The sequence below is a fragment of the Oenanthe melanoleuca genome, chromosome 11 (genome assembly GCF_029582105.1).
Source record: "Oenanthe melanoleuca isolate GR-GAL-2019-014 chromosome 11, OMel1.0, whole genome shotgun sequence".
NCBI classification, from domain to species: Eukaryota; Metazoa; Chordata; class Aves; order Passeriformes; family Muscicapidae; genus Oenanthe; species Oenanthe melanoleuca.
Genome location: NC_079345.1, coordinates 1,215,992 through 1,230,515, shown reverse-complemented (window position 1 = coordinate 1,230,515; position 14,524 = coordinate 1,215,992). Strand labels below are relative to the sequence as shown.

At 52.4% G+C, this 14,524-nt stretch overlaps 1 protein-coding gene across 2 annotated transcripts in view; it reads right to left on the bottom strand.

The window, feature by feature from the left end:
• Positions 1–1,280: 1,280 nt before the first annotated feature.
• ANKRD11 (ankyrin repeat domain containing 11) overlaps positions 1,281–14,524 on the bottom strand; it is a 125,928-nt gene continuing 112,684 nt past the window's right edge. For both annotated transcript variants that reach the window (XM_056500429.1, XM_056500430.1), the window contains exons 7-13: positions 13,163–13,305; positions 12,337–12,484; positions 4,886–11,610; positions 4,057–4,155; positions 3,836–3,979; positions 2,748–2,840; positions 1,281–2,451 (exon numbers count right to left, since the gene is read on the bottom strand). In XM_056500429.1, the coding sequence (XP_056356404.1) occupies positions 2,266–2,451; positions 2,748–2,840; positions 3,836–3,979; positions 4,057–4,155; positions 4,886–11,610; positions 12,337–12,484; positions 13,163–13,305 (7,538 nt within the window). In that variant the 3' untranslated portion in view covers positions 1,281–2,265. The remainder of the gene's footprint in view (positions 2,452–2,747; positions 2,841–3,835; positions 3,980–4,056; positions 4,156–4,885; positions 11,611–12,336; positions 12,485–13,162; positions 13,306–14,524) is intronic.

Genomic DNA, 14,524 nt, shown 5'->3' with positions numbered 1-14,524 from the left:
TCTTCTTTTTAAACCTTACTCACAAATGTGGCTTCTGGGGGCAGCAGCATCACTCAGGTGCTCAGCTTCAGAGCTGCAATGGTGGAAAAACTCCATCTGCAAAAATCACATTGAAAATCGCACTGAAAAATTACACCTGCAAACTCACATTGAAAAATCACACTAAAAAAATCTCATCTGCATTTTTTGTCTCCCTCTGAGGGATCCACACCCCCGCAGGTCTGGGAGTTGCAGAACTGGGAGGAAAACTGACCCTGGTGACTCCCAAGGTCACCAGCACCGTGGTCAGATGAGCCTGTGGGACTTTCCAGCTTCACATGTTCCTAAAAGGCCTCTCAGTGACTACAGAGACAGATTCATGGCTGTTTCACACAATAAAGACCAGGCATGGAAATCAATCCAAGAACAAGTGTTACCTGTGGCTGCTTTCTCCCTGACACACGAGCAGCCCATGGTCCCAGCATTTGCTCCAGTGCCCCACCACACTCATCCCACAGCCCAGGACAAGGATGGGGGGAAAAATCCCTCTGGGAGCAGCTGGGACATGGCACTGGTGGCTGTGTGAGCCCCAGTCCTGGTGCCAAGGCAGGGGCTGAGGGTGGGCCAGGTGGGACACCCCCGGCTCTTCCAAAGCTGCTGTGATGGAGTGAAAACCTCCAGGATCTCCCTGCCCCGACTGTGGAAAATTGCTCAAGTGGCTGCAGAGCTGGTGGCACTGAGGGGGGATGCTGGGGAAATGGCATTTGGAACACCTTTGCTTTCCAAAGAGGCAGCTGAGACAGCACAAGCACTGGGGAAACCCACCAGAGGAAGCTGGAGAACCCAGAGCTGGCAGTGGGGGTCTGTGGGGGCCACCTCTCCCTCCTGCCTGGGGTTGGAAGCTGCAGCCATCAGGATGGCACAGAGGTCTTGGAAAGGCCCTGGGATCTTCCTCCAGCTGCATCCCTGAGATGCTGAGCGAGGACTGAGTTTGCCTGGATCCCTGTCCAGACTCTGCAATCCCGAAACAGCATCTCCTGCTCAGTCACTCTGGGGGCACTGAATTCACCAGCACGAGGGATCCCCTCTCCTCATGACCCAGCCCTGAGGGTTCCAATCCCACTGCACACAAAGAGGCATGGAAAAGAGAGAATGCTGTTTAAAATCATAGAACAAACAGTCTGGATTGGAAGGGACCTTAAAGCTCATCTTGTTCCATCCCCTGCCAATGGGCAGCTGATCTGGGCAACTTTTTCCTTGACAGGGAAACTGCTGCCCAGGGTGAACTATAAATACAAAGATAATTTTAATTAATTTATTTATTTCTTTACACATAACTGAAAGTGATGTTACAGTACATAAGTTATTTACAACTGTGCAGTAATGTGTTGCAAAATAAATTATCTAGAAGGCAGCAAAAGTACATTGTTAATGTATATAAAAACTGTACAGCATTTATGGGATACAATTTTTTTTTATATGAGTATTGGCTCTGTAGTGTTTTCAAGTTATGTTCTCAGAAAGAGAAACGAAATGCCCAAGATTAAAGGAAAAAATATATAAACCACGTGGATTTTACTCCATTAAAAACACAGTTGGCAAAGTCCTTTCTCTGCGTCGCCGTCCCCCCGGCCGGCGGCTCCTCTGCCCGTCCCCGGCACGTCCCGGCGCGTCCCCGCTCCGGAGCCACTCCCAACGTGGACACTGTCCTTTTCTTTCTAATTGGTTTGTCGGTTTGTTTTTTTTTTTAATGTAAATTTTTTTTTGTAGTATTTTTTTTTTTCCGTTCTTTTTTTTTGTTTTTGTTTTTTTTTTAGACATACCCATGATGGAACGAGAAACTCAAACACCCCCCCCCTCCCCCCACGGTTTCCTACTGCAGCTTCTCCCAGAGAGGAGATGCGCGCCCGGTGGAAAACAGAGAGCTGGAAATCACGGTGTTCACAAGTACATGGTTCACGTGGTTGCTGGCCCCGCTCAGCAGCTTCTGCAACACACACACACGGTGTCCTTGGCCTCCTCCCTCCGCCTCGGCCAGTCCCGGGGCCGCTGAGCGCCCGCTGCCCGCAGCCTCCCCGCTGCCGCTCCGGGAGCGAGGGACACGGCGTGAAGAAAGTGCAATTATTTTCTCTTATTGTTTTGTTTTCTGCCGATAGCTGCTGCTTCCTCCTCCTCTGACCAGGGATTCATCAGCAAGCGGTTAAGGGTGAATGTGAGCTCGACCGCCCGACCTCGGAGCGCTCCCGTCCTTGCCAGTGCTCAGTGCTGTCTCCTGGGCTGGAACTGTCATGCCGGCAAGAGCACAAAGTCATCGTTCACGTCGACCATTGGCACATAGAACGAGGGCACCTCGTTGACGCAGAGGGATTTGTGCCCCGCGGGGTCCAGCTCCTGCACCTTCAGCTGCCACTCCATCCTCTGCACCGCGTTCAGGGCAGCTGCCTCGTGCTGCTGGCGCATGAGCAGGCATGTCTGCATGGGGAAACAACAACGGGACGTGAGGGCTGAGGGGAGTAAAGGCAGGGGACATGCAGCCAGGGATGCCACACACAGGACACCTGGACTGGGGATGTCTGCTGAGCCCAGCTCCAGCAGGAGCCCAGGCAAACCCAGAAGTTTGGGTGTGAAAGGCTTGTCCACTCCCATGCAACAGTGCCCTGACCATTTCTGGACACCCACTCTGTGCTAAGGCAGCTCCCAGGCTCCAGCCACGGGCAGAGCCCTCCTGCAATGCCCCTGCCTGGAGCTGGGGCTCCCACAGCTCTCACCTTCATCCGGTCGTACTTGTCATCCACGTCCTGCAGCCAGGAAATGAACTGTCGTGCGTTGAAACGGTCTCTGACCGATTTGTTTTCGTCTCCCTAAGGACAGGACAGCAAAGGGAGGGACACAGGATTAGTTCTGCACTCCAAGCAGTTACAGGTCTCACAGGCCATATCACATTCACTCCTCAGAACTGCAGTGCCTGCAGGGAGGGAGGATGGACATCACTGCTGCCAGCTGCTCCTGCAGCATTTCCAGGGATTCAGCCTCAGATGGGGATGCACCCATGTGCACATACTCCCTGTTTCTCCCTGATTCACAGGGATCTGTCCATGTCAGCCCATCACAGCACCTGCACTCTCTGACTCCTTCAACTCCTGCTAGGACAGCAGCAGCAGACACTTGGCTGGGAAACGCTGATGAATAAATCAGAGCTCCTGGATCAATACTCGCTAGTAAATCCCAGGATCCTGTCCCTGCCCAGGATCCCTCCTGCAATGCACCAGTGTAATGTTTTTCTTCCCTTCCTTCCACAGGAAGAGACACCCCAGAGTGTAGTAAAGGAAACCTCTCCAGTGTGCAGATGTCACAAGACTCACTGATGAAGCTGAGCCATCTCTATTTCTGACACACTTGAACTCCCTGTGTCCCACATGCCTGGATCTATTTCCTTCCCCAGCACACACGTGGGAACTGAGGCAGATTAGGCAAATGATGTTCCCAGTCATAGAATAATTTGGATTGGAAGGGACCTTAAAGCCCATCTCCTTCCACCCCCTGCCATGGGACACCTTCCACTGTCCCAGGTCGCTGCAGAATGCATTCAGCCTGGCCTTGGACGCTTCCAGGGATGGAGCAGCCACAGCTTCTCTGGGCACCCTGTGCCAGGGCCTGCCCACCCTCTCAGGGTACAATTCCTTCCCAATATACAATCTAACCCTGCCCTCTGAGGGAGGTGACATCCTGAACCTGTGGTGACCTGAGCAAGGAGAGCATTAGTAACTCCTGCCTCCATCCCTCCAGAAAAGCCCAACTCCCTCAGGGTCTTGCAGAGCCCCTGAGACACTTGCCCACCCCTGAGGCAGGCACTGACCTGATTTTCCAGAGGCATGTTGTACACCTCGGAGTCCAGCAGCATGGTGCAGGCGCTGAAGGGCACGGCCTGGTTGGCAATGGTCCTGGCTGCCCGGCAGTGCACCCGCAGGATCTCCTGCTCGCAGGACACGATCAGCTTCTCCTGAGGAAGAGCAGAGCAGTGAGTGTGGCAGCCCCAGCCTGGCCAGCAGGGGCAGCTCGGGGTGGAGGGTCCCTTACCCGCTCTATGCTGTGCTGCAGCCGCAGCTTGCCCCGCACAGCCTCCTGCTGCTTGAAGAGCTCCTTGAGCGGCTCCGCGAGCGACGGCGGCGGCGCGATCTGCGGGCACAGGCAGGGGTGAGAGCAGGGCCTCTGCAGGCACAGCCCCCCCAGAATGAGTGCTGGCCACAGAGGAGCAGGGATATCCCATGGGGGGCCTGTGGAGAAGCTCTGCCAAGGACAAAGTGCTGCCAGAGCTCAGACTCAGTGAGGGGGAGGACTTGGCAAGAACAAGCAGAGGGCCTGACCCGCCCTCGTGCTGCAAGGCAAGGAATGGAGCCTGGGCACACTGACCCTTCTCCTCCAGCCTGGATCCCTGATTTACCACCTGCAGCACCACATTTATCGATGTATTTGTATTTGTGATTCTGCTCCTGCAGTACAGCAGTGAAATGCTGATCCCAGTGCCAAGTCAAAGAGCAGAGCTTGGGAAAATGATGGCAGGAGTTAAGAGTCATCTTTTTCCCATGCTGCAGGCATTATCCTGTTACTACACTGCTGCAAGAGCAGTTTTAACTTCCAGCCTCAAATCCAGTAGATTTTGCTCTAAAGCCTGACCAAACCTCAGGTCCCTCAGCACAGCCCAAAGTCTTCTCTGCAAAAATGCAGCAACTCAGGGGTTGCATCTACCACACAGCCAGGCACTTTCCCAGGCTCAGGTTTGGTGTCATATGCTAAAGGCAGGTTGGGGCACATTGCAAGGTGGTCACAGGGCAGGGGGGACAACTTGGATGAGTCTGTAACAGAGAGGAGGGACATGTCCCAAGGCTAAACAGAGAAGGTGACTCACCACTGGAATATGGAGCTTGCTTAGGGGTTTGCCATCCAACAGGTAGGAGCCTGTGTAGGTGACATACTCAGCGTAGCACTGCGGAGCCTGGGGAGTTATGTAGCACAGGATTTTCCGCTTCTCCTCGATCTTCTTCCTGATCTGCAGGTACTCGAAGTAGGGGTTGGACCTGTCACTGTGGTAGGGCTCGATGTCGTCCAGTTTGATGGCATCGACGATAGCTGCCAGTGTCTGCTGGATCATCTCCCTGGTCTGCTGGGTGGAGGTGTTGATCTGCTGCTGCAGCTGCTGGTTGGAGCGCTGGAAGCGGCGCTTGCGCGGGTGCTGGGCCTGGGAATCGTCCTCCTCCGTGATGCGGCCCTTGGCTCGCGTGACGGGCGCAGAGACGGGAGGAAATTCCTTCTCGGCCGCGGCGGCGTTCTGCTTGTTTTGGTTGGCGAGCATCTGAGCCCGGTTCCTGGTAATCCGCTGAGGAATCTCTTCTATTTTGGGTGGTTTGGGAGCTTCTGCTACTGGTTTTTGTACTGGTTCAACAATTTCTGCTTGAGCGTTGCCAGCGGGCGCGTCCGCCTGGGATGGCGGGGCCTGGCTCCCAGCACGGGCTGCAGCAGTGTCCTGGGGAGCACCGGCCTCAGAAGCAGCCACGGGCGCAGGGCAGGGCTGGGAGCTGCCCTCTGCCACCCCTCCAGCCGAGGACAGCTCCTCGTGCACGGCCTCTGCCTCTTTGCTCTCGGGCGGCGCGGGCTCGGCCGGGGTCTGCTGGAACACCTGCGCCTCCGAGTCCTCCGCTGCCTTCTCCTCAGCTGCGTTCGGCACTTCTGAGGCGGCTTCTTGTGCAGCCACTTCTGGTTTCTGCTCCTCTGCTGGTGGCTCTGTGTCCGTGGGCAGGGTGGCTGCTGCCTGGCTGGCCGCCGGCTCCTCCGGCTCACTGGCCGCTATCACGGACGTGCCGGCTTTGATGATGCCAGCGCTCGGTTCTGCTGCTGCTGCTGCTGGGCTTTCCTCCACCGCCTCTGCCTCCGTCATCTCCGTCTCTGCAACGTCCTTAGGCTGGAGTGGCAGCTCTGGGAGTGAGAAGGGGCCGAGGTCCAGCTCATCCTCGGTGTTGGTGAAGGGGTCGGGCCACGTCACCGCCTCCTCCGCGTTCGCAGGTGCTGCGTTGTTGTTTTCCAAATAGTTGTTTTCTGGGGCAGCGACGACTTCGGCCTGAGGTTCTGCTGGCACACACGGGGGCTCTGGAGGGATCTCTGGTGCTTCTTCTGGAAGAGGCTTGCAGTTGTTGAAGAAGGTGTCTAACCTAGTCGGGGACATGTACGGAGCTTGCTCTTCGGCATTCGCGATTTCTCCTGGAACTGCTTCCTCAGCATCCTCCTTGACTTCCTCCAGCCTCGGTTCAGACACTGACAGAGGGTACGAGATGGGAGAAACGGGGTAGGAAGTCTCTGTGGGAATGAAGGCTACTGGCGCGGGATGGATCGGCTCTAGGGAACAGAGCGGAGGTTTAGGAGACTCAGAAAACCTCTGGGGAGATTTCATCAGAAGCTCCGAGCCCATGGACCAGGTGACAGGGTGCTCTGCGGGGTTGCCCATCAGGCTGGGAGGAATGGCAGTGTCTGGGTTTTGGGAAGGAGGGTTGTCCCAGTCTATGTTGTTTTGCTCAGGCATGCCTGAACTAAAATGGTTCTCCTCGATGGGTGGCAGGTAGGTGGACTCTGGTGGCATGATGGAGGCGGTGGCTTGCTGCTCCTCTGTGGTATCCAAGGGCATGCCAATGTCAGGGGGAAGAGCACTTTCCACTGAAGGAGCCAGCAGCTCATCCCTGTGCGAAGGGGAGGATTTTGCTTGTAAACCAGAAAAGACACTTTCAGGCGACTGGGCGGCCCCGCTGACGGCTCCCGGCGTGCAGTGCAAAGCTTCCACCTTGGGTGAGGAAACTCCATAATCCGGGGAGTAATACCCAGGAGACAAACACTGGAACTTCTCAGCAGGAACAGAGGGAAGGGGAACCTTCTCCTCCATTAAATGCTGCACTGGAGAGTCATAATTTGATGTAGCTGGGACACTCTGCTGCCTGAAAAACTTATCTCCAACACTGAATTCCTCTTCGGGCGCCCTCCTGATATCCACTGAGATGGAGCGGTACAGGTTGGAGGAGGGTATGGTGCGAGTCGGGGTCTGACTGGGGTTCTCGGGGAGCCCGCTGGGAACGTTGGAGTATCTGTCGAAGAAGGAAGGAGAGCAGGCGTTCATGGACATGGTGGAGATGGGCAGCGAGTGCTGGGAGTCAGCGCACTCGAACATCAGGTCCGTGTAATCCTCGTTGCTGCACGACGGCGTCCTGGGCGTCTGCATCACCTCCTCGTAGCTCGGGCAGGACACGACGGACGCCGGGGTGGGCACGCCCGTGGGCCGGTTCTGATCCGGCCTGGGAGATGCTGGCAGGATCTCCTTCAGCTGAGGACCCGTGATCCAGTCCTTGGAGTCTGTCCCCACAGCAGGCTGTGCCTTGTTTTCTGGTGACAGGATAGGAGTCAGGGGACCCAACTCTTTGAGCTTCTTGTCCTTGAGCTGCGTGTCCAGCGCTAGTGGCTTCTTGGCAGGCAGATCCAGGCTCCTCTTGCGCACATCCTCTGAGCTTTTGAGTTTGTCCTTTAACTTGGGGTCTCCGGACCTGTGCCGCATTTTCTCCATTTGCTTCATTCTCTCCTTGTGCCTTTTGTGGCGTTCCTCGATCTCCAGGTCTTTCTGGCTCAGCATCCTCTCAAAGCTCGTCATCATCAAATCACCATCTCCCAGAAGTTTCTCCCTCGGCCTGGCATCCTTCTTGCCACTGTCTTTGGAAAGGGTTATTTTTTCATTCCCGTTGCTTATTTTTATGGACTCTGATTTGTCTTTGTCTTGATTCTCCTTAAGCTTCTCCTTCAGTTTGGTTTCACCGAATTTGAGGTTGTCCTCCTTGGATTTCTCTTTGAAGGTGGTAACTTGAGGCCCGTCCTTATCTTTGAGTGTTGACTTTGGCTCATCTTTGTGATGTTTAAAGAAACCATCTGTGTGTTTGTCCCTATGCTTTTCCTTTTCCTCCTTCCATTTTTCCTTGTGTTTATCCCGCTTCTTTTTCTCTTTAGCTGTGCTGATGGTGCTGGAACCGTAAGTCTTTTCTTTCTCCGCCTTCTTTGACAGCTCTCTTTCAGAATCATTTTTATCCTTCTTTTCAGAAAATAAGTAATCAATGCTCTTCTCCGGTTCCTCATCAGCGTCTGCCTTCATGTTGTAGGAAGAGCCAAAAGCCTCCCCATCCACAGAGAAATCCTTTTCATAGTGAGTGGAATCCTTTCTGCTGCTGGAGTCCTTGAATTCTTCTGATTTTTCCTTTTTCTCTGTCTTCTCTTTCTTTGCTTTTTCCTTCTCGTGACTTTTCTTTGAGGAAGATGAGGAATGCCGGTGCCTCTCCTTCTCCTTGAGCTTGTCCTGAAGGCAGGGTAAAGGGAGAGAGTCCTTAAACTTTTCTTCAGCAGCGTCAGTCAGAGAGAGGTTAGAAGACTCGAAGAGGCTGGTGAGTCCTGGCTCCTGCCCTCTGTCCGTGAAGCTGTCAGAGGAGATCTCGCTGATTTTGTCATTGGAGTCATCCCTGTAGTCATTCAGAGCCTCCTCCTCCAGTTTCTCCAGCAGGCTCTTCTCCGACTCCGCTCCTTTTGAAGATTTCTTCTCTTTGGAATGCTCCTTGTCCGGCTTCTCCTTGTGTTTGCTTTTCACCTTGTCCTCACTGGTGTGCTTCTTCTCAACCTTGTCTGGGAGCTTTTGCTTGTTTTTCTTCTCCTGAGCGGAATCTATGGACATCCTTTCCTTCCTGTCCTTGTACTTCTCGCTGGAGTCCTTGTCTTTCTTCTCCTTGTGTTTCTCAAAGGAACTCTTCTCCTTCTTCTCCTTCCCCCCTTCTGATGTCCCTTTGTCCTTTTTCTTCTCCTTGGACTCCTTATCCTTCTGCTTCTCCGAGTGCTGCCGGTCTGAGGAGTACTTGCGGTGCTTGTCGGGGTAGGGCTCCTTGTCGGCGTCGTCCTTGTCCTGCAGGCTGTCCAGGCGGTGCAGCTCGCCGCCGGCCGCCTCGCCCGCCTTGAACCCGCCCAGGCTGTAATCGTCCCTCTCGTCCTCGCTCTCGTCCGTGAAGATGTCAGCGATGCTGTACCAGCTCTTCTCCTTGCCCTTCTTCTCGTCCTTCTTCTCGGAGAAATCGTCTCTGTCGGTGGAAAAGCTTTTCTCTTTCTTCTCCTTCACCTGGTCGAAAGAACTCTTCCTCTCCTTGTCCTTGCTGTGAAGATCCTTGTACTTCTCCTTAGTTTCTTTCTTCTCTTTGAAACTCTTCTCTAGTTCTTTGTCCTTCAGGATTTTCTCAGGAGCAGCTTTTTCATTTTTCTCCTTGTCGCCTTCTTTGGATTTTTCCTTGTATTTTTCTGGCTTCACCTTTTCTTTTTTTTCTTTATCAGGACCATCTTTCTTCTCCTTTTCCTTCCCAGAATGGTGCCTCTCCCAGCTCTCCAGGGTTTTCCCACTGAACTCGGGGTCAGACTTATCCTTGAAGAATGTTTCACAGCCATACTCCTTGAAGTCATCTCGATAGGGCTCCTCCTGCTTCGTCTTGGGATCTTTTCTCTCTTTAGAGCCGTCAGAGGAATCTTTTCTGTCTTTGTTGGTTTCACCTGTGTCTTTTTCTTTCCTCTCCTTGCCTGTCTCCACAGAATCCTTCCTTTTCTTATCCTTTTCAGGCAAATAACTGGGAGTAACTTTGTGTCTGTCTGTTTGGTCCTTTTTCTTCTCGGAGCTTTTCTCCACGTAATCCCTCTCTTTCTTCTTTAAGAAAGTGTCCTTTTCATTCCGCTTCTCGCTGTACTCCTTCTTCTCTTTAATTTTATTTTCCTTTTTCTTGTCTTTAATTTCCTCTTTCACGGGTTCTATGATTAGTTTTGCCACGGTGTCATTTTTAATCTCCCTGAAATCTGTTATTGGAGAATCCCAGCTGTCCTCACCCTTGAAATCAAAGGATGAATCAGAGGACAAGTCTGAAAACCACCTCTCCTGCTGATCGTCCGAAAGGCTGAACTTGGTGTCCTCGCTTTCGGCAAATTGAGTTTTGTTATTAAACTCATCAAACCCAGACTCGTCCCTGTAAAGTTTTTCTTTTTTGCATTTTTCCTTCTCTTCCTTGAAGGATTTTTCTTTCTCTAGTTTAGAAGCCTTCTCCTCCTTCAGCTCATTCTTCTTCTCAGATTTGGACTGCTTGTCCTTTGACTTCTTCTTTCTCTCCTCCTTGTGTATTCTCGGCTTCTCCTCCTTGGGAGATTTCTCTTTGACAGGTTTCTCTTTTTCTGATTTACTCAATCCTTCTCTGAAGGATTTGCTCAGGTCTTTACTACCATCTTTGATTTTTCTTAACGATTTCTCCTCTTTTGAGGATTTTCCAGTCTCATCTTTAAACAACCACTCCTTCTCCTCTGCTTTACCTTTGGGGAGTTTTTCCTCCTTCTTACCATGTTCCCTATCGTGCTTTAACACTTTCAACTTATTCTCAACTGGATTTTCTGTCTCTACTATCAAGCCTTTCTCAGGCTTTTGTTTAGAGTCCTCAAACTCAAATGAAAATGTTTTGATTATTTTAATGTCTTGGCTGATGGGACACTGACCCTTCTCCTTGTTTTTATGTTTGTGTTTTGTTTTATGCTTTTTAACAACCTTGCCCTCCTTGTCCAGCTTTGGAATTGCTCCATCCACATTGCTATGGAATGAATTCTTTTTCTCAGAAACAGTGTTGTGGGGGGTGTTTTTCTTTTTGTGCTCTGGTTTCTTCCTGACTGGCTTTAGTGACTCTAAGCTCGAGTCCTCGGACGAGTAGTCTGACTCGCTCGTCAGCCTCGTCCTGGTGGAGTCCGATAGGGAACTGACGTCTGACCAAGCTGGAGAAGATATGGTTTTCCAATTGTCCGTCCTCCAGTGCTTGGAGTGCTGCTCTGTAAGACTGGGATTATGTTTCTGGGACGCTAAACTCCCATGTGAAGAGGTCGATGAGGCAGACAGAGAGTTAAACAAGGAGGATTCCTTTAGCACTAGCCTTGAGTCCTTTACACAGCTAGAGCTCTGTAGAGAGTCTCTATCATCCTCCTCACTCTCCACGTTTTCACTCTCTGATTCAGAGGAACAAAACTTGTCATTTTTTTTGCCAAACCGAACCTCTTTGCTTTTTGTCTCCTTCTTCCGCTTCTTTTTTACTTTGCTTTTCTCCTTGGGCGCCTTGGTGCTGGCTGGCTCCCGAATTTTGCTGCTGGGCAGTATGGAGTGGGTGGAGAGGCGCAGCTTCTCCCCCGTGCCCACGGCCACGCTGGTCTCCTCCTCGTCCGAGCTGTCCGACAGGATGCGGTGGGCAGCTTTCTTTGGTGTAATTGTGTTATTTTTAGTATAAGTTTTCACTTCCATTTTGGGTATGGAAATGAAACTGTTTGCTTTAGTCTCTTTCCTGTAATCCTTTTTCAGCAAATGTTTGTCATCGACCGGCGGGACCCGGTCCTGCTCATCGTCCTCATCGAATTCATACTCATCCTTCACCGGGGTGATGGTTTTGGGGGGCTCCTGGGCCTTGGGCTTGTGCTTCAAACCCTTCTCAAACTCTGAGTCTGTGTTATTGCCATCAACGGAGCTGGAGGGGGCGAAGGAAGGGGCGTCCTCCTCTTCTGAGGTCTCTGCAGAGAGAGAACAGCGTGTTAAGGACTAACAAGGGCTCTGGGGAGGGATCATCACTGGTCTCCTGCACACACCAACCCCTGCCAACAGCCCTGATGCCCTCTGGCCTCACCCAGCCTTTGCAAGCTGGCAGCTCGGAATGCCAGGCTGGGGGATCCTTTAGGAAGGAAGCTCCTCCAGCTCCAACCTGCACGAGATGCTCCCCAGAATAACATCCTGGGTGTATCATGAGAACTTTGGAAGAGCGTTATGACTGCACACAGTGTAGGTCAAGCCTCTCTAAAAGACTGAAAACTCATGTACACTAATAAAAGTGTCCCAGAATGGTGGCACTGGTGGAAGAGGCTCTAGCAGGGACAGCCTGGAAGCAGAACCTGAAACACCAGTGCTGGGACAGCTGAAGGACAGGAACACAGGGTGGGCACGCAAACCTCCCCCTCTCCACTGGAACTACCACCTTCCAAAGGTAAAACATCCATTTACCTGCAACTGCCTTGCAATCCTACATCCCAACTGCACCAGGGAAGTGATCTCAGTGCTGGCTTCCAGGGCAAAACCCAAGCTAAAGCTGGTGGCTATGCTGTCTGAATTTGGGTTACAGCTATGGGTGGGCTCTGACCACAGCAGCATCTGACAGGAGTCTAACTTCACTGTCCCCTCAAGGTCTCTGTGATAGCTGCAGGCCACAGCTGTCCCAGCCCTGGCCACAGAAAGTCCAATCTCACCTGTGGAGCTCTCTTCACTGGAGGGGTAAGTGGTCTTCCCGAGGAGCAGGTTCACCATGGTGGGAGAATTTGCTACTTTCAAAGGTGTCTCGCCCTTCCTGTTGCTTTGATGAGGATTCCCTCCATAATGCAGCAACAACTTCACCACCTGAAAAGTGAAACTGAGGCTTGAAGATGCTCACAGTGTTTTGATTCCAGGGTTTTTTTGCATGATTTTCATACATAACTAGAAGAGTGGGGTCTTCAAGACATGTCTTGTGGTACTAACATAAGAGAGAAGCCCCAGCAACATTCCCAGGGAAGTGGTGGAATCCCCATCCCTGAAAGTGCTCAAGAAACATTTAGGGACAGGATTTAGTGGTGCCCTGGCAGCATCAGGTTAATGGTTGGGCTTGATGATTGTGGAGGTCTTTTCCAGCCTTAATGATCCTGTGATTCTAAGAACCAACCTGGGCAGGAAAGCAGAGGGAAGAACAAGGCACAAAGTCATGCTCCTGTCCCAATTCCAGAAGAATGTGCTCCTCCCTGTGCAGAGGAGCACCACTTAAAACACTCAACAGCTCTGAGACAGGGAAATTCACACAATCAGAGAATAGTTTAGGCTGGAAGGGACCTTCAAGCCCATCCCATGCCATGGGCAGGGAAACCTTCCACTAACCCAAACTGCTCCAAGCCCCATCCAACCTTGCCTTGAACACAAATTCCTACTCATTGTATGACAAATGAGACAAAAATACGCAGGATCTGTGTTTTCCCAGTGGGCTGCTGGAAGCACAGGTTTCCAGAAGAGCCATTTAAAGCAGAGCAGTGGGGGCAGCACCCTGACCTTGAAGTGGCCGTTGTTGGCCGCGTCGTGCAGGGGGGTGTCATCGTCCAGCCCCTTGGTGTTGACCTCGGCTCCTGCTGCCAGCAGCTGCTTGGCCACGTCGTAGTAGCCCCGGTTGCAGGCCTCGTGCAGCGCCGTCCAGCCTGCAAGGACAGGGACACTCAGCACACAGCAGCACCTCCACGGTGACACTGAGCCACAGGCAGGGTCAGCGTGGTCAGGGCTGTGATGCTCTGATGGCCAAAGCTGGCTGTGTTAGCCCACATCTCCATGGCACACAGCAGGAAGGAATCTGCAGCTCTGCCCTGCTGCTCCTGCCAGGCAGTCATAGAATCAACCCCACTTCTCCCACTGGTCATGCCACAGTCAGAGCATCTGCCAGACCTGACACAGCCCCTGGAAATGGACAATTTTATATGGGAAATAAGGAGAAATGCTGATGTCATGTGAAAGGCAGGTCTTAGATCTGTTCCCCTTTATATCATCAAGAAATGGTGTGGGTTGGAAGGGATCTTAAAGCTCATCCAGTCTCACCCCCCCATCTCATTCCACTATTCCAGGTTGCTCCAAGTTCCCTCCAACCTGGCCTTTGATGCTTCCAAGCAATGGGGCAGCCACAGCTTCTCTGAGCAACCTGTGCCAGGGCCTGCCCACCCTCACAGGGAAGAATTTCTTCCTAATATCCCATCTAACCCTGCCCTATGCCAGCTTAAGGCCATTCCCTCTTGTTCTGCCACTCCACGGTCTTGTGAAACCTCTCCAGCCTTCTCTTAAGCTCTGTTAGGTTTGGCTTTAGGTTCCAATCCCTCTGTAAGTGAAACCCTGGTGCCCAGATCAGGCTGAGCTCAGACCTGAGCCCTCACACAGATTTTCTGTGTTCTCTCCAAACACAGGAACATTGGCCTGGCCTTGGGGGGGAAACCAAACAGCAGCTCCTTAGTACTGGCAGCTCCAGCTCTCAAACAAATCTCTGAAGAGCACAGAACAAAATATTTTCTCGTGTTCAAACAGCCTGTTTTTAAGCAGAGCCTGTTTTGAAGCTCCCCAGCGCGGCTGCTGCGGTGTTTTGCTGATAGCGCCGTGGGAGCGTGATCTGTTACCTTCACTTGGAGCCTTTGGAGGGGGCACCTGTGCCTGGAATTAATCACAGCTGATACTTCAGTCTGGCACTGGGATTAATCATATGGGTGGAGGAACAGCCATGCCTATTTATAGCCCCAAAATCAAGCAAAGTCAAGCTCTGGGGCGTGCTGGAGAAAGGCTGATCCAGCCCCACCAAATGGCACCTTCATCACCCCTTCAGCACCATCACCCCTTCAGCAGCATCCCATGGCTGCCTTCTCCCTGCAGGACTCAGGGCTG